Source organism: Juglans regia, chromosome 5 (genome assembly GCF_001411555.2).
Source record: "Juglans regia cultivar Chandler chromosome 5, Walnut 2.0, whole genome shotgun sequence".
Taxonomy (NCBI): domain Eukaryota; kingdom Viridiplantae; phylum Streptophyta; class Magnoliopsida; order Fagales; family Juglandaceae; genus Juglans; species Juglans regia.
The window spans coordinates 6,633,019-6,651,633 of record NC_049905.1 but is presented as its reverse complement, the minus strand read 5'-3'; the positions used below and the strand labels follow the sequence as shown (position 1 = coordinate 6,651,633).

Here is an 18,615-nt window from a genome sequence, read left to right as displayed (position 1 = left end):
TTTGACTCTCACTTCTCACATTGCCTCCCACCTTCTCATCATTGGACATCTCCAATGACACACCAGCCTGATAGAACAGGTTTAAAAGATTTTAATAAGTCCCAAGATCTTCTCCTTTGATTGACTTCTGGGAGACCATGAAAACATGTAAGCATCTATTTATTCTCCCCACAAGCATATGAAATAATGACATTGATATGCCTACTAGAGAAATTGAGCAACTCGATATTTAGATCCTGCTTCCACATAAGCATAAGGCCACCATTTCTGCCAACAGCATCCACCTCGAGACAATTCTCATATCTTGCTTTTGTTGCAATGAATCTTGCATGTTGAACAAATAACTTAGTTTCCATAACGAATACCACCTTGGGCACTTTAGCCTTTACTAAGGAGCAAAGTCTTTGAACTGTTTGGGGATTCCCAAGCTCCCGACAGTTTCAACTTAGTAGTTTCATAATGATTGGTGGGGTTGACACATAGTCTCCGCCAATTCATTTTGTGAAATCCCATCAATTCTACCTTTCTTCGAACTTATTAAGTCTGAAAACAGATCTTCATCCTCATCAATTAATCTTTTCCTACCAAACTGAGAAACAGGAAGTGAAGCAGACTTGCCTTGGAGACGGGCACTTCTCTTCCACTTGCCTCCCCTTGTCTGTCAGGTTTGGCTAATGAGAGTACCTCAAGTACTCTAAAACACTCTCACTACTATTTTTTATTTTATTATTACTTTTCACCTACTTTTTACTACTATTTAATATTCTATTATTACTTTTTCACTACTATTCACAAATATTATTAAACACTTTCACTGTTCCTTCTGCAACCTAGGATAAGTAGTTAACAGAGGAGCCGTTAAGTCCTTTGGGACTTTGGATGCAGGACAGCTGGGCCTTTCCCCTTTTTGTTCTAAGCTGCTAGGTCTCTTTACCAAGTCTGTTGAAACTGATGGTAAAGGCCTGAAAGCCCATCATGGCCCAACACTTTTGTCTTGACTCTCCCACTAACAGAAACTTGCGAATTGAAAGGAGTAGCATTCAAATTTTTACCACTATCACTCATCCACTGCTTATCTATTCTCTCACTTTCATGTTCCTGAATTGAAGTTGGCCCCTTCCCAAAGTTCATGCTTGGAAAATTGCTACTGCCAAAATAGTAGCCATTATCATTCATCACCTGCTTATCCTTTCCCCCACTTTCAAATTCCTGAACTAAAATTGGCCACTTCCTGAGTTTCATGCCTGAAATATTGCTATTGCCAAAACCACCTTCCACCTCAACCTGCAATGACTGCTCCTCCTCCACCCCCGTAGGTTGATGACCATGCTTCTCCTCCACCACACGACCAACTCCCTCATTATTTCCATCCTTTACTGTAGAACTGTTAACAGAAGACAGAGGAATTAATTTGCGGCGGGTACCACCATCAGCACGAAGCCATGCACCAAACTGCATAGATGTGTAATCATTTGTTTTGAACCTTGGTCCACTATTCGAGCAGCCATCATCATCATGAACCATCCACCCACACCTAAAACATATCTTTGGAAGTTCCTCGTATTGAGAAGGCACCCATACCTTCTTACCTGTAGAATGAATGAATCTCTCACAAGCAACATGTTTAAAAAGAGGCAGATCAATTTTCACTCAAAGAAATCTCCCCCACACTATGCCATCGTCTACTACATCCACCTCTAAAACCTTGCCAACAGAGACACATATCTGCTTACCACACTCCTTTGTCATCTTCCCCAAAGGAAGATTATGCAATTGTAACCAGAAAATCTCAGTTTCAAACTTAATTTGAGCAGGTTGTAGCCTACCATCATAAGGACGAAGTGGAAACAACATATTATCAAAGAGCCACGGCCGTCCTTCTAAAATCATGTCCTTATCTGCATGTGTTGCAAAAGTCACTACAAAGACATTCTTATCCACCTCTTGGAACACAGCTCTTTTGCTAATCCTCCAAATTTTGGCCATCGTATTTGATATAAGATCCTTCCCAACAACACGATCACTACATACTTTCCCAATAAGACTACGCCCACCCTTATGTTGCACTTCCTCGTCCTCCCTAGAAGGAAACTCAAGAACCACCTCCTCCTCTGCTGAGAGGCGTAGTTTTTTCTATCAGACTTCCAAATCTTCCATCATACTTACTGGAGAACTTGCACTCAACTCACTGGAAAACTTAGAACACCACCTCTAGAATCGCCCAAGGGTTATACTAGAAAGGAGACTTTTTTTATTTCAACCACAAACAACTTAATTCAAGGGAACCACCTCTATAGATTTATTTTTCTGATATATCTTTATAACTGTAATACTTCTTATAATTTTGTATATGCCAATGAGAAATGGATGTGCATGCCCTTCAAAAAATTAACTATATATATATATTTAATTTACTTTAGATATTATTTGCATATATCATTTTGGCACACAGGTTGTGATAGCGATTTATTATTTATGTGCTTTCACACTCTTCTGTATCTTCTCAGTGCAATTGGATTTGCTTGATTGGTCTTAAAGCTTTCCAATGAAGCAAAATATCTGATTTTGACTCATTAAGAATTTTTGAAAGAGCTGTTTAAAATAAAATTCTCATGTAATTGAAGTAGTGTCAGGTTAGTGATTTCATCGACTTGTTTGGGTAACGAGATATTCTTAGATATTTTTCTATATTCTTAAAACTTTTTATAATTTTCTTTTCAAACATCACTCAAATACAAAAACACTTCTCAATTTCAAAGTTTTAATTTTTTTCATCTAATCATTACCTAATCATTATCCAAATACAAAACCTAATATAAATATTATAAACTTCAAAACAAAATACAAAAAATAATGCAATTTTTTCAAATTAAAAAAATATATATTTAAGTAATTTTTTAATTTTATCATATTTTTATTCAATTTTGTCTCTCTTATTTCTCAAAATCCAATAAAATATCTTAACTCGAATCATTTAATTACTATTCATAAATTATTTTATTAATATTTTTACAAAATTATGAAATATTTCATAGTGTTGAAACTTGCCTTTAGAGGGTTCGATTCGTAAATATACTTTTTTTTTTCAAATACAAATACAAATTCATAGTTAATAGAGAATCTAGAATCTTATTTTTAATAGTTTAATAGCATATCTAAAAAAAAAAAAAAAAACACATTGTGTTGTGTTTCTTTGGCTTTAAAACTTAAATGTGTCCAATGTGTCTGAACTAGAACAATTAAAGAAAAAAATCCTAAGCGTCTCCTTCCTCATTTCTATCGTAAAAAATCAAGGGTTTCAGATTTAATTTTTATCGGAGGACTCATCCCTCCTCCCTCACTCTTATTCTCTCGTTTCTTCATTCACCCACCTTGTCTATCAAGGTTTTTTTTTCTTAATTTTATTTTGCTTTTGTCAAGGTCGAAAATGACAGATCTACATCTTTCTGGCAACTCCCGGGAAACACACGCGCACAAACAGATTCACAAGTCGAAAATTGTTCAAAGAAAAGTTGTGGTTTTGCAAAAATCACCGTGCGTGGTCCTCACACACCATCCCTTTAACAGCTCTTCTCGAAACAAGCACAAGATCACCAAACTCACCACCACTAGACCTTTCAGATATGATATTTGTGACTGAAAAGAGACAAGTGTGTTGAATTCGCAGGCTGTCAAAAATTTCGAAGTCTATCAAAATTGGTCCAAACTGTAATTGAGAAGTGTTGGGTTTGCTCCTTTCCTGAGTCTCACATCAATGGGGAGTGAGGGAAGAGCAAAGGCCCATGACCTATAAATAAGAAGGCTTAGCCTCTAGATAAAACACACCAAGTCATAAGTTTAATTAGTAACTTGTGACTCTAAGAAAATTTCTCTATTAGCCTTTTCTTGTAAAAGGGAAAGAGGTGAGAATTAAAGTTTTGCTAGTGGGGAAGCTTTGTGGGTGTCATTTGGGGTGAGGAAAAAAATTGTGTGATTGTAATAATTTTTCACAGTGTATTTTCTTCTCTGGGTCTGGTGGTTTTTTCTCCTATTTTTGGGAGTTTTCACGTAAATTCTTGTATTGTTATTATTTATCTGTTTTTCTTCATATTTTACTAGAAAGTGGATCCTAGGGGTGAATTTGAGAGGGTTCAAATTCCTCACAAGTGGTATCAGAGCCACTAGGTTCTTTTTTGGTGGGTGGAGCTTTGGTGTGGTAGTGTGGATACGTACAGTCTAAGGAGGTTCTGTCTAGGAGATTGGTATTTAAGTGGTCCAGTGTGACCCTCCAATCTTTCCTGGAAACTTACTTAGTGAATACTATTCATTTCTACGGTAAAATCCATCGAAACAATATCAGGAAGTAATGCTTCAAATCCTATCACATATGAGGTGGATAAATTTGACGGGAGAATCAATTTTGGCTTGTGGCAAGTTCAAGTCAAGGATATTTTGATTCAATCAGGATTACACAAGGCGTTGAAGGGCAGAACAACCCCTAATGTTAGCAGCGATACTAGCGTGACTGATGAAACAAATAGCAGATCTATAATGAGCGATGAAGATTGGGAGGATTTGGATTTGAGAGCAGCAAGTGCGATACGTCTGTGCTTGGCCAAGAATGTTCTTGCAAATGTACATGGAATATCTACGGCAAAGGAACTCTGGGAAAAGTTAGAAGAGTTGTATCAGACAAATGGCGTCTCAAATTGGGTATACCTAAAGGAGCAGTTTCATACACTGCAAATGAGTGAAGGTACGACTATTTCAGATCATTTAAGTGTTCTCAATGGCATTGTCTTTGAGCTAGAATCTATTGGAGTTAAAATTGATGATGATGATCAAGCCTTGAGGCTCATCTGGTCTCTTCCATCTTCCTATGAGCATATGAAGCCTATTTTGCTACATGGGAAGGAGAAAATAATTTTTTCAGAAGTTACCAGTAAACTCTTTTCTGTAGAGAGAAGATTAGGTAGTGGAAGAAATGGTCCACCTGAGAACTTAGCATTGGTAGTAGCTGGTAATGGGAAGAAGAAGAACTCTATGAAGATGAAAGTAGTCTGCTGAGGGTGTGGGCAATCTGGGCACGTCAAGAAAAATTGTCCAGGAGCAGGAGCAAGTTCGGCAAGTGGCTCCAAGTTAGTAAATGGAGATACTGGTAATGAAACTAACGTTGTGTCCCTCTCCATGGAAGACGATGTCTGTTAAAGGGACATGTACATCCTCATGGCATGCCACTAATTTCCAAAGTTGTCATGATAGAGGATGTGTTAATGTTAACAGATCCACAAGTTTGCACACATGCATTGGTTTGGCATTAATGCAGTGTGTGTGGTGGAAATTTATGTCGATGGCTGATGAACTTTCAGGAAAGCCAAACGTGGAAGTTGCACCATAATTTTTTAGCAATGTTATTTTCGACATTGGTCGAAATTGAAATGCTTGGAATTGGTTTATTCTGAGTGGGTATGCTTTTATGGTGGAGCATGATAGCAGAAGTTATGATAATCTTCATTGCGGTGAAGCGTGGCTGTGGGATCAGCCAAAGTCGCAAGGTGGAGATTGTTGGGTTTGCTCCTTTCTTGAGTCTCACATCGATAGGGAGTGAGGGAAGATTAAAGACCCATAACCTATAAATAAGAGGGCTTAGCCTCTAGATAAAACACACCAAGTCATAAGCTTAATTAGTAACTTGTGACTCTAAGAAAATTCTTCTATTAGCCTTTTCTTGTAAAAAGGAAAGATGTAAGAGTTAAAGTTTTGCTAGTGGGGAAGCTTTGTGGGTGTCATTTGGGGTGAGGAGAAAAATTGTGTGATTGTAATAATTTTTCACATAGTATATTTTCTTCTTTAGGTCTGGTAGTTTTTTTCCTATTTTTGAGAGTTTCTACGTAAATTCTTGTATTATTATTATTTCTCTATTTTTTTTCATATTTCACCAGAAAGTGAATCTTAGGGGTGAATTTGAGAGGATTTAAATTCTTAACAAGAAGTATCAGCAATAGTAAGATCAGACTAATCATAAAAAGAAATAGTGTATTAATTGAGATTAAAATTAAAAAATTAAATAAAATGTATGTGTTTAATTATGGTGTTCCATGTAGAAGAATAGTAGCGGCCCTTGACATTGACGATTGAACAATATTTGAATATTTGAATAAAAACCTTCAAAAATAAAAATAAAAATAAAAATGTACAACCTCTTCCTTCATTTCCCAAATTCTCTTCAAGAAATCACGCAGAAAAGCCACTTCCACCGCACGACCCTCCCTCTCCTTCTCCTCCTTCCTAGATCTGCATCTCTCTCTCTCTCTCTCTCTCTCTGTGAGGGTCATTCCCACCGATCTACGCCGCCATGGCTGCCCCCATGCCGGCCGGCAATGCCCCCATCACCATGAAAGAGACCTTAACGGTAAATCCCCTCCGTGCCATCAACTCTCTCTAGATCCTATTATGCTTCCGACTGTGTCTGTGAGTGTGGGATTCGACTGGACTTTTGATTTATTTTTTGTTTTCGTGGTTGTTGCAGTTACCGAGCATTGGGATTAACCCGCAGTTCATCACATTCACGCACGTGACCATGGAGTCGGACAAGTACATCTGCGTGAGGGAGACGGCGCCGCAGAACAGCGTGGTGATCGTCGACATGAACATGCCCATGCAGCCCTTGAGGCGACCCATCACCGCCGACTCCGCATTGATGAACCCCAATTCCCGAATTCTCGCTCTTAAAGGTGCGGAAATATGTACCCCCTGAATTGTGAATTGTGAATTCCGTTTTCTCATTTACAGTTTTCTTTTCTTTATTGTCATTTTAGTGTTCTGGCACTGAAGATTACGTTCCCGCGGTAGAATTTGTAGTATGGAGATAATGCAGAAATTGTAGAGCAAGACTTTGCGTAAAGTTTGCTTGTTTGTTATATGTCAACTTCTAAATTGCAGATCGGAATTGACTCTTGCATTCTTGTTTTTTAGTTGATCAGATCTGCCATTATTCGGCGGGGGATTAAAATCTTATTAATTATTTTAAATTAATGGTTCTAAAGTTGTTCTTTAAATGCAATGGAAAAAATGATGGATCGTTCGATGGTACTTGCTAATAATGGAGAATTTTAACCATAATGTCGTGATGACAAAACTGAACGACTTTAATTTACGAAAAGACTGTTTGAACTTTAAGAACCCCAACGTGGAGTTATCCTAGAAAATCTAGAGGAGCTTATCCTTGTAAAGTTAGAAATATAACATATAGTTTTACCATTCTACTGGAGTTTATTAGACTTTTTGACATTCTGAGTTGTATTAAAATACGATGATGAAAATGAGTGTCCATATAAAAAATTTAAGGCTCATCGAAATGAATAGATTTTATACAAACAACCTATACATAATGAGGCCCTCGAGATTGATGAATCGTAATATTTTTTATTTTACCATTAAAACACTGGTTTTGTTAAACGGAAGGTAACCTGAGTTTTGTCATTAAAGATATGATTTATCTTCATAGGGATGTGCATTGTGCATTGAAATAACAATCATTTTGCTAATCAGCTGTTGACACAATTGGATTTTATTTTGCCAAGTGCAAACTTGAGATTATGGTACGGATTGATGTTATTGCTGTGGTTTAGTGTTCTTTGTTTGGAAAGGGGTAGCAATATGTGTACTCTGTATGGTTCATATTTTTCTGTTTAAAACTTGTCCCATAAATCAGTGCTGGATCCAGTTCTACGAAGTGGTAATAACAATGTTAGGCTAATGAATAACAATATTTGATTGCAGCTCAAGTTGCGGGAACTACTCAGGATCATTTACAAATATTCAACATTGAACTAAAAGCAAAGGTCAAGTCGCATCAGATGCCTGAGCAGGTGACGATTTTGTTCTGTTCAAGCATTTTCCAAGTGTTTGACATCACTTTTTAACCTGCTCTGTGCTATGACTATGAATTTGCTAAACAGTATTAAGTCATGTGGTTTCCTCTTTGAATGAATAGATAGTCTTTTGGAAATGGATCACCCCCAAGATGCTAGGTCTCGTGACACAGACCTCAGTATATCATTGGTCGATTGAAGGCAAGACATTTAACTCCTCTCGATCACGTTGTTTACCCTTTTTTTGGCTTTATTTTAATGATTGCCCTTCCACGCTGTGCTCTCTTGCTGCGGCTATTGTTTCATATATCATTCTTGATGCATCTGGTATTTTAGGTGATTCTGAGCCCTTGAAGATGTTTGAGCGAACTGCTAATTTGGCAAACAATCAAATAATCAACTATCGGTGTGATCCTACGGAAAAGTGGTTGATTTTGATTGGAATTGCTCCTGGTTCACAGGAGGTAAGCTGTCCTATCCTTATTTGTAGTCTATGGTGTGTATTGTCAATGTTTTCTTGTTTATATGTGTGTTCTTATCTTTGTATTCTGTGCTCTTCACTTAAAAGAGTTATGCCATGTACCTGTTTATATTATATATCTTTAAAATGTGGAGTCACACATACTGTGCTTATCTCAAGTTGTTGCTTGAATGGTCAAGCATGGTCATAATTTTGCATTTTATTCTCTTATGATAGATAAAAATTTTGTTCCTACTATTGCAGTTTTCCCTTTAGTGTATTGTTTTATGCCAAGTGGTAGTGTTGTGTGTTTTATTTTTCACGTACCTGTGAGAAAACTACCAGTTCAGGCAATATCATCAGCATTGATATATTTCCTATTTTCAAAATTTTGTTCATAGAGGCCACAACTGGTCAAAGGAAGTATGCAGCTTTTCTCTGTGGATCAGCAACGTAGTCAAGCTCTAGAAGCACATGCTGCATCGTTTGCCACATTTAAAGTATGATTCTCCTTTGTTTTCATATGGGCTTTATTATTAATATTCGTTTATGGTGTTATGGTGCTGATTGGTACTGCAAAATCTTCATTTTCATGTTATATACAGGTTGCAGGGAATGAAAATCCTTCAATTCTAATTTGTTTTGCCTCGAAGACCTTGAATGCTGGACAGGTTACATCAAAGCTGCATATTATTGAACTCGGTGCCCAGTCAGGTCCGTGAACATTAGCATGTACCTAAACATAGAAGTTCATGCTAGCTTTTTTGTTACTACTACGAGTGGTTTATCAGATGCATGCTTTGCATGCCATACAAAACTACAAGCACTCGATTTTCAAAAAGCCAACGTTGTTGTTTCTGTTACACCCTGTGCTGTCTATCATGCCTTCCTGTACTGATTATGGATTTGTGTTCTCAGGCAAACCATCATTTACCAAGAAACAAGCAGATCTATTCTTTCCTCCAGACTTTGCGGATGACTTTCCTGTGTCAATGCAGGTCAGTAGTGTCTCTTACTAAATTTCTTAGTCCTGTGTAGGCATATCAGAAATTAAGCTGCTATCTTTTGTGTGGCAGATATCACAAAAATATGGTTTAATATACGTGATCACGAAGCTTGGACTTCTTTTTGTGTATGACCTAGAGACGGCTGCTGCAGTGTATAGAAATCGAATTAGTCCAGATCCTATATTTTTGACAACAGAAGCTTCATCTGTTGGGGGTTTTTATGCCATCAATAGACGAGGACAGGTGTTGCTTGCCACTGTAAATGAACAAACCATTGTAGAATTTGTCAGTGAATCGGTACGCTTATAAATTTTCCCTCTTTGGGCTTCCAGAACAAAATAATATTGTATTTTGAACTATTTTTTTTGAGGTTTGCAGTTGAAAAATTTGGAACTTGCTGTTAATCTTGCGAAAAGAGGAAACCTTCCGGGTGCAGACAAGATGGTAAATTTAACATTTATTTTGATTTCATTTATCATAATTGTTTGCTGTTGAGCTGTCATGGGGCAAATGTAGTGTGCTTGGAGCAAAAGCTGGTAAATTAACGGTGGTTGTGATTTAATTTTTGGATACTGGTTTTGCTTTTGAGCTTTCATTGGTGATACTACCGAGGTCTGAGCCCTGCATTACTTGACTTTTGTTTGGTTCATTATGCTTAGGTTATCCAGCGGTTTCAGGAGTTGTTCACTCAGACTAAGTATAAGGAGGCTGCAGAGCTTGCTGCAGAATCTCCTCAGGGAATACTCCGTACCCCTGATACTGTTGCTAAATTTCAGGTGTGTATTTCAGTTTGGCATGTTTGGTCAGATTTTGCATAATTCTCACTCCTGATAAGTTCCTGAGAGCAAGATGCTTCTTCTGTAAGATTTTCATGTGACTTTGTGGCATGGTTTTAATGTGCTTGTGTTCATTTGTTGTAGAGTGTTCCTGTGCAAGCAGGGCAAACACCGCCATTGTTGCAGTACTTTGGAACCCTGTTAACGAGAGGAAAACTCAATGCTTTTGAATCGTTGGAATTGTCACGCCTTGTTGTAAATCAGAATAAGAAGAATCTTTTAGAGAATTGGTTGGCAGAGGACAAGCTGGAATGTAGTGAGGAACTTGGAGATCTTGTGAAGGTTTGTATGAAACTTTTTTTCTGACTCTTTTCTGTAACACCCTATGCGTTGCGACTTGTTTACAAGTTTTCAAGAATTATTCAAGCTGGCAAAGCTTGTATGCTCACTCATTGGCTAGGGTAGGTTAGGACCATGGTTTTTATAGGAACATATTAACTTTTGAAAATCACATTAGTATTTTCACTTATAAGTGGAAGTTGTCTCCTTGGATCTTTTGCAGTTTGCCTGTTTAGTTGGGTCTTTTTAGTCATCTATTTTATATTTTTGATAGTTGTAATATCTTCAAATGGTTCATTTTGCAGACTGTGGATAACGATCTTGCGCTGAAGATATATATAAAAGCTAGGGCAACTCCAAAAGTTGTTGCTGCATTTGCCGAGAGGCGGGAGTTTGACAAGATTTTAATATATTCAAAGCAGGTGATTTCGAAATCAGAATCTTCAAATATTATTTCAGGAATAGTTATTATTTGTAAACTGATACCTATATGGTATGACTTTTACCATATCATTGTAGTACAATTTATAAATCAGTACATGTTGATGGTCATCATACTGATGGTTTTCCTTACCAATGCAGGTTGGGTACACACCTGATTATTTGTTCCTTCTACAAACAATTTTGCGATCGGACCCCCAGGTGTGTGGATTATTTTGCAAAGAAAATACGAGGCTTTTTTTTTGTTTACCTAATGGATATTATTTTTAAGTTGGGTGCAACATTTTTGTGTAAGTGTTCCACCCAACATTTTTAAGTTGGGTGTGACATATTTTTGTAAGTGTTCCATCCAACTTAAAAATAACATCCTAATTAGGAAAACAAAAAAATTTGAAGTCAACAGTATCTTTCGCTTCTCGTAGAAATATATCTCATTCCCTTATGACTCAAAGCACAGTTTTGTTCTTGTCACAACTCCTAGCAAATAGCAAGTCTTGTTTAAAAAATGTTGAACATGTAGTTGTGGGACATTGCACATACCTGCCTGATCTTTTCTTTGTTTTTTTATATTAGATGATTTGCAACTTTCTTGATTGCAGGGGGCTGTTAATTTTGCATTGATGATGTCTCAAATGGAGGGAGGCTGCCCAATTGACTTTAACACGATAACTGATCTGTTTCTTCAGGTTCAATTAGGGTTTTCCTCATTTTTCATTTTAATAGTTTATGATTCTATGTTTATCTTTCCAAGATAAAAATATATATTGAATATGAATGGAGAGATAGCAGGCCATTTTCCTATTCTTCATTTTTTTAACCTCAGTTTGGCATGATCAGATTTTCTACCACGAGAAAATTATTGTATTATCATTGTTGATTTAAACTAGGAATTATCAACCTTAGTGATGTAGAATAGAAGTGAGAACAAGAGATAGAAGCAGAGTAATAGAGAGAAGGAAAGGAACCAGAAGAGAAGAGAGGAAGAAGAAGAAAGCAAAGAGGGGTTGGAAGGAGGCGGCTGTGGCGCTCACTTTTAATTCAAAAACCTACATTCCAATGTTCCTTACAAGTCTTTAAGTAGTAGGGCAATACAAACCCTAAATGAAATAAATAACACATTAATAAAATAACAAAAATAGAAGATGTCTTTAAATAGTAGGGTAATACAAACCCTAAATAAAATAGACAAGACATTAATAAAATAAATAAAGCATTAATAAGAGATGTCCTCATCACTTAGACTTTTAATTACTAAGGATTCTGTTGTTCAGAGGAACTTAATCCGTGAGGCAACAGCTTTCTTGTTGGACGTGCTGAAGCCCAATCTACCTGAACATGGACACCTTCAAACAAAGGTTCAGTTTTCCTTATTGTAATTGATTTCTTAATAGCTTATTGTGTTATTTTATAATTTCTTTCATGTCTTTGCTCATATCAGTTTTATCTTCTATTCTTTTCAGGTTCTGGAAATTAATCTTGTGACATTTCCAAATGTTGCAGATGCTATATTAGCAAATGGCATGTTCAGTCATTATGACCGCCCACGTATTGCGCAGCTTTGTGAAAAAGCTGGTTTATATTTGCGAGCTCTACAGGTACGACCCCCTCTTGAACTTTGATAACCAAATTCTTCAATGATAATGAATTCTCTCCTGTTCTGACATTCTTTTTTCATTGTGCAGCACTATACTGAGTTGCCTGATATTAAACGTGTCATTGTGAACACACATGCAATTGAACCACAGGTTTGGTCTCAAGTGCTCATACTTGGTCAAAAGTGAATATTTGAAATTTTCTAATCACTTCGTGCTTTACAGTCTCTTGTTGATTTCTTTGGAACTCTTTCCAAAGAATGGGCTCTTGAGTGCATGAAAGATCTTCTGGTGGTCAATCTTAGAGGCAATCTCCAGATAATTGTGCAGGTGAACTAGTGTTTCTTTCAGCAAGTATTGCTGTAACTGACGTTTCTAAGAATGAGGCTTACCGGAATACTTTCTATGCAGACGGCCAAAGAATATGCTGATCAGTTGGGTGTTGAGGCATGCATAAAACTTTTTGATCAATTCAAGTCTTATGAAGGATTGTATTTTTTCTTAGGGTCATATTTGAGCTCCAGGTAATAACCTCTTTATTTTTTTTTATAGGTAGGTAATAACCTCTTTATGCTGAAAGAAAAGAGAAATATTTGCCTTAGGTGCCTATATATGTGGGGTGGCAATTTTTTCGTTACTTTTAATTTCTTTTGCTATAGTGAGGATCCTGATATCCACTTCAAGTACATTGAAGCTGCTGCGAAAACTGGCCAAATTAAGGAGGTAGAGCGTGTGACTCGGGAATCAAACTTTTATGACGCTGAAAAGACGAAGAACTTTCTGATGGAAGCCAAGCTTCCAGATGCACGTCCTCTTATTAATGTCTGTGATCGCTTTGGTTTTGTTCCGGATCTCACCCATTACCTGTACACAAATAACATGCTTCGATATATTGAAGGTTATGTTCAAAAGGTAAATATTTGACAAGTTCATGTTACACACACATGGACACGTGTACGAATATTTTCTGTGACTTCTATTTTTGTTATTTCTTTTAAAGCTGAGTCAATATCAAGGAGAGAATTATAGTCCTTGGTCTGCTTGATAGGTCAATCCAGGCAATGCTCCTCTAGTTGTAGGGCAGCTGTTAGATGACGAGTGCCCTGAAGATTTCATCAAAGGTCTAATTCTTTCTGTTCGTTCTCTTCTTCCTGTTGAACCCCTAGTGGAGGAATGCGAGAAGAGGTGCGCTGTTTCCTCATTCATGCCCTGTTTTCATAATCATTTTGATTTTGTTTAACCGTTGATTTTCCTTTTTGGTAGGAACCGTCTCCGCTTGCTGACTCAGTTCTTAGAGCATCTTGTGAGTGAGGGAAGCCAAGATGTACATGTTCACAATGCTCTGGGTAAAATCATCATAGACAGCAACAATAACCCAGAGCATTTTCTTACTACCAACCCATACTATGATTCTCGTGTTGTGGGAAAATATTGTGAGAAACGGGATCCAACTCTTGCGGTTGTTGCATACCGCAGAGGGCAATGTGATGATGAACTTATAAACGTCACAAATAAAAATTCCTTGTTTAAACTGCAGGCCAGGTTTGTACATTGTTACTTCTTTCTAGATATAACCTACATCCTAGAACTTCTATTCAGCATGCTTGTTACATTTATCTATTGTTTTTTCCATTAGATATGTGGTGGAAAGGATGGATGGTGAGCTCTGGGAGAAAGTTCTTGATCCTGAAAATGAGTACAGAAGACAGATAATTGACCAAGTTGTGTCTACCGCTTTGCCTGAAAGCAATAGTCCTGAGCAAGTGTCAGCAGCTGTAAAGGCTTTTATGACAGCAGATCTTCCACATGAACTAATTGAGCTTCTTGAGAAGATTGTGCTCCAAAATTCTGCATTTAGTGGCAATTTTAATCTTCAGAATCTGCTGATCCTCACTGCCATAAAAGCTGACCCAACAAGAGTTATGGATTATATTAATAGGTTGGACAATTTCGATGGACCCGCTGTTGGGGAGGTGGCTGTGGAAGCTCAATTGTATGAAGAAGCATTTGCCATCTTTAAAAAGTTCAATTTGAATGTTCAGGCTGTGAATGTTCTCTTGGATAATATTCGTAGCATTGAAAGAGCTGTAGAGTTTGCATTCCGGGTAGAAGAAGATGCTGTTTGGAGCCAAGTGGCCAAGGCTCAACTACGAGAGGGGTTAGTGAGTGATGCTATCGAGTCATTTATCCGTGCAGATGATGCCACTGAATTTTTAGATGTCATAAGGGCTGCTGAGGATGTAAGCGTGTACCCTGACTTGGTAAGGTACCTTCTAATGGTTAGACAAAAGACCAAAGAGCCCAAGGTGGACAGTGAACTCATTTATGCTTATGCTAAGATTGATCGGCTCAGTGACATTGAAGAGTTCATTCTCATGCCAAATGTTGCCAATCTCCAGAATGTTGGAGACCGCTTATATGATGAAGCCCTCTATGAGGCAGCAAAGATCATATATGCATTTATTTCTAACTGGGCTAAGCTGGCAGTTACTCTGGTGAAGCTAAAACAGTTTCAAAGTGCTGTGGATGCAGCTCGGAAAGCCAACAGCTCTAAAACATGGAAAGAAGTTTGCTTTGCCTGTGTTGATGCTGAGGAATTCCGCTTGGCTCAGATATGTGGTCTGAACATCATCATACAGGTGCCATTCATGTTTGGAGTGCATATAATGTTTGTGTCTTCTTGTTTATAATAGTCATTATATGGTTTTGTATGTGTGTTGTTTAGCCACACTGGTGCAAATCTTTGAACAACTCAGGTACAAGATGTTTACAAAATTGAGGGAAATCTGTAGTGAATTTCACTGTAGTTATATTCTACTACATGATGCAAATTCAAGACCCCCCTTCTCTCTCTTCTGTGATTGAATACAGCTTTGGTCCTTGTGGACCCCCAAGATGTGCACATTCCTGGGCTGGCACCTCTACTTTTGGTCCACTGTTGTAGAATATAACTATTTGGTTGCTCATTTTAGAATTCCGTTTTTTGTTTTACTGCTTAATTATGTGTTTTGTTATTTAAGGTGGATGATTTGGAGGAGGTAAGCGAGTATTACCAGAACCGGGGATGCTTTAATGAGCTCATTTCTCTCATGGAGAGTGGACTTGGGTTGGAACGTGCACATATGGGTATCTTTACTGAATTGGGAGTTCTATATGCAAGATATCGTCACGAAAAGCTTATGGAGCACATCAAATTGTTCTCAACCCGTCTGAACATTCCAAAGCTCATACGAGCTTGTGATGAACAGCAGCATTGGAAGGAGTTAACTTATTTGTACATCCAGTATGATGAGTTTGACAATGCTGCAACTACCATAATGAACCACTCCCCAGAAGCATGGGACCACATGCAATTCAAGGATGTGACAGTCAAAGTTGCAAGTGTTGAGCTCTACTATAGGGCTGTGCATTTCTACTTGCAAGAACATCCTGATCTTATCAATGACCTTCTCAATGTGCTTGCGCTTCGTGTGGACCACACCCGTGTAGTGGATATAATGCGGAAGGTATGAATATTGCTTATGATGTCATTACTAACACTAACCTCTCGTAGGGAGGTGATTTTTAGTTGGGAAATGTTGTCTGTAATATCTTCTTCTGTTCGGTATCCTCTTGGGTGTCAGGCTGGTCACCTTCGTCTTGTGAAGCCATACATGGTTGCAGTTCAGAGCAACAATGTTGCTGCTGTAAATGAAGCTTTGAATGAGATTTATATGGAGGAGGAGGACTATGACAGATTACGTGAATCAATCGATCTGCATGATAATTTTGATCAGATAGGCCTCGCACAGAAGGTGAGGTTAAAATCTTTTAATTACTGGAACTTTTTTATGGTGGAATTAACACTAACCCATTTTGAATGAGAAAATTGTGCAGACTGAGAAACATGAGCTTCTTGAGATGAGGCGTGTTGCATCTTATATTTATAAGAAAGCAGGAAGATGGAAGCAGTCTATTGCATTGTCAAAGAAAGATAATCTTTACAAGGATGCCATGGAAACATGTTCGCAGTCTGGTGACCGTGAACTTTCAGAGGAGTTGCTTGTATATTTCATTGAGCAGGTTTGTTCTAAAACTTTATTGGTTTATGATGGTACATGGTTCTAAAACAAAGCAAGGAGTCAATTACATGCCCACATACTATTGACACATATTCTTTTGTAATATGCGTCCTTATGTGTGTATGCAGGGAAAGAAAGAGTGTTTCGCATCGTGCCTCTTTGTTTGCTATGATTTAATTCGGCCAGATGTTGCTCTTGAGCTTGCATGGATGAACAATATGATTGATTTTGCCTTTCCATACCTCTTGCAGGTATCCTTTTTATGTCTGACACCAATTTTTTTTTTTTGTTGTTCTTCTTCTTTTGTTAAGTGTTTGCTTTTACTAACATCCAATTTTTATAATATTTTTGTTAAAGTTTATTCGAGAGTACACAAGCAAGGTAGATGATCTTGTCAAGTACAAACTTGAAGCTTTAAATGAGGTGAAGGCTAAAGAGGAGGAGGAGAAGGACTTGGTTGCTCAGCAGGTATGGCTATTCACCATCCTTTTGTGTCATTAAGGAGCACTGTTCTGTGCCTGGAAATTGTGGTTGGGTAGGGGTGCTCATCAGGTTTGCCCAAACTGACTGACCCAAACAGACTTGGTTGGAAGGCTTTTCCTCTCTCCTAGTCGGTGGTTAAGGGAACCCAACATTATTGGCTCAAGTGTCGGGTTTAGGGGGTTGGTAACTTGGTATACCTGAAATATCCCACGAGACGGACCAGCATAATTGGAGGATGCCATCAAAGAATTCTTTCATGTGTTTCGTATTTTAGGAATTCTGAAGGTGGTGGTGGTGATGTATTATTGGTTCTGTTTCCTTTTTTTTTTTTTTTCCCCGTACAAGAGGGAAGAAAAGACATGGCTTTTTGGGTTTTTGTTGTTGTTATTGTGTATTGTGTTTTTCTCTCGGCGGCTTGGCTGTTCAGTATCCTGACTGTCAACCTACCAAATGGGGTTTGCTTTGATAGCCGACCCCTAAGTCAGTAGAAAAAACTGTCTACCGACCTGAGGGGTCGGTGCTCAGCTCTACTTGGGCACCTTTTGTTCTGTCAATATCTTGGCCTAGAAATCATCCTGATCAAAAAAAAAAAAAAAAAAATACTTACATGTACCTTGATGGTTTTTATAAGTTTGATATCTCTTGGTAAAAGCACCACCTGGCGGTTGGTCGGCTTTGGCTGCCTTGATCTGATTGTAGGACCACTTTTTAGGCCTTGTCACTAAGAAATTGACGAGGAATTAGTTAAATACTCGGAATTTAAGTTGTCCTGAATTATTCTGCTATTTGACAAATAATATAAATGCTACCATTGCTTAGATGTAGTACTTTAGTCGTACCTGAGTCGAATAATGATAATAGCAATGAAAAGACTGATTTTCTGTTTTCATTATCTGCAGAACATGTATGCCCAGTTGCTGCCTCTTGCTTTGCCGGCACCACCAATGCCAGGAATGGGTGGAGGTTTTGCTCCACCACCACCAATGGGCGGGATGGGGATGCCTCCGATGCCAGCTTTCGGTATGCCACCAATGGGCCCCACATACTGATATCTGTGTTGCTGAAGATAAATGTGAGTACCACTTGTAGTAGCCAGTTCGGGATTTCCTGTTTACTATTTCCGGTTCTAAAGAACGGTAGAAACTTAAAGCCGTCGTGCCAGTCGGATACTCTCTCGCTCTTGCCAGTACATCTTTTATGTGGTTTTCGTTCTTTTGAAGATTCTTTGGGTTGCATAAACAAAAGCTCCATTCCTGTATGGGTTAGGGTGTGACCAAGCCAATGCTTTGGTGTGCCAAGCCTACCTCGTGTATAGGTTTCTTTCCTCTCTTCAACGCTATCTTTGTTTTGTTTTGTTTTAAAGACATGCATTTCGGGTTCCCAATTAGAGCTTAGAAAATTTTGTAGGCACTACTTCCTTGTAGTAAAGCTTAATTTTTTTAATTGAATTTCATTATTGATTTCCCGTTCATTTTTTTTAATTCTAGGCGTCTATTTTCTTTCTCAAATCATCAATTTTCTCAAAATTTTAAATAAATATATGAATAATGTGAGAAGAGGAAAGAAAGAAAATGGATGCCTGGTGGCAGAGAAAACCTGCCTT

The 18,615-nt window shown here is 37.9% G+C and overlaps 1 protein-coding gene across 1 annotated transcript; it reads left to right on the top strand.

Moving 5' to 3' along the window:
- The first annotated feature begins 6,180 nt into the window (after window positions 1-6,180).
- LOC108989873 (clathrin heavy chain 1-like) lies at window positions 6,181-18,477 on the top strand. The gene is made up of 30 exons (XM_018963636.2): window positions 6,181-6,391; window positions 6,509-6,713; window positions 7,762-7,850; window positions 7,976-8,054; window positions 8,190-8,317; window positions 8,715-8,813; window positions 8,919-9,027; window positions 9,232-9,311; window positions 9,390-9,617; window positions 9,699-9,764; window positions 9,980-10,096; window positions 10,241-10,438; window positions 10,741-10,857; window positions 11,018-11,077; window positions 11,476-11,562; window positions 12,148-12,231; window positions 12,337-12,471; window positions 12,559-12,621; window positions 12,694-12,798; window positions 12,880-12,992; window positions 13,128-13,380; window positions 13,517-13,653; window positions 13,732-14,010; window positions 14,105-15,107; window positions 15,489-15,974; window positions 16,092-16,262; window positions 16,345-16,530; window positions 16,658-16,780; window positions 16,887-16,997; window positions 17,912-18,477. Exons 1-30 carry the CDS (start codon window positions 6,335-6,337, stop codon window positions 18,059-18,061), a joined length of 5,118 nt encoding a protein of 1,705 aa, XP_018819181.1. The 5' UTR covers window positions 6,181-6,334; the 3' UTR covers window positions 18,062-18,477.
- The last annotated feature ends 138 nt before the right edge of the window (window positions 18,478-18,615 follow it).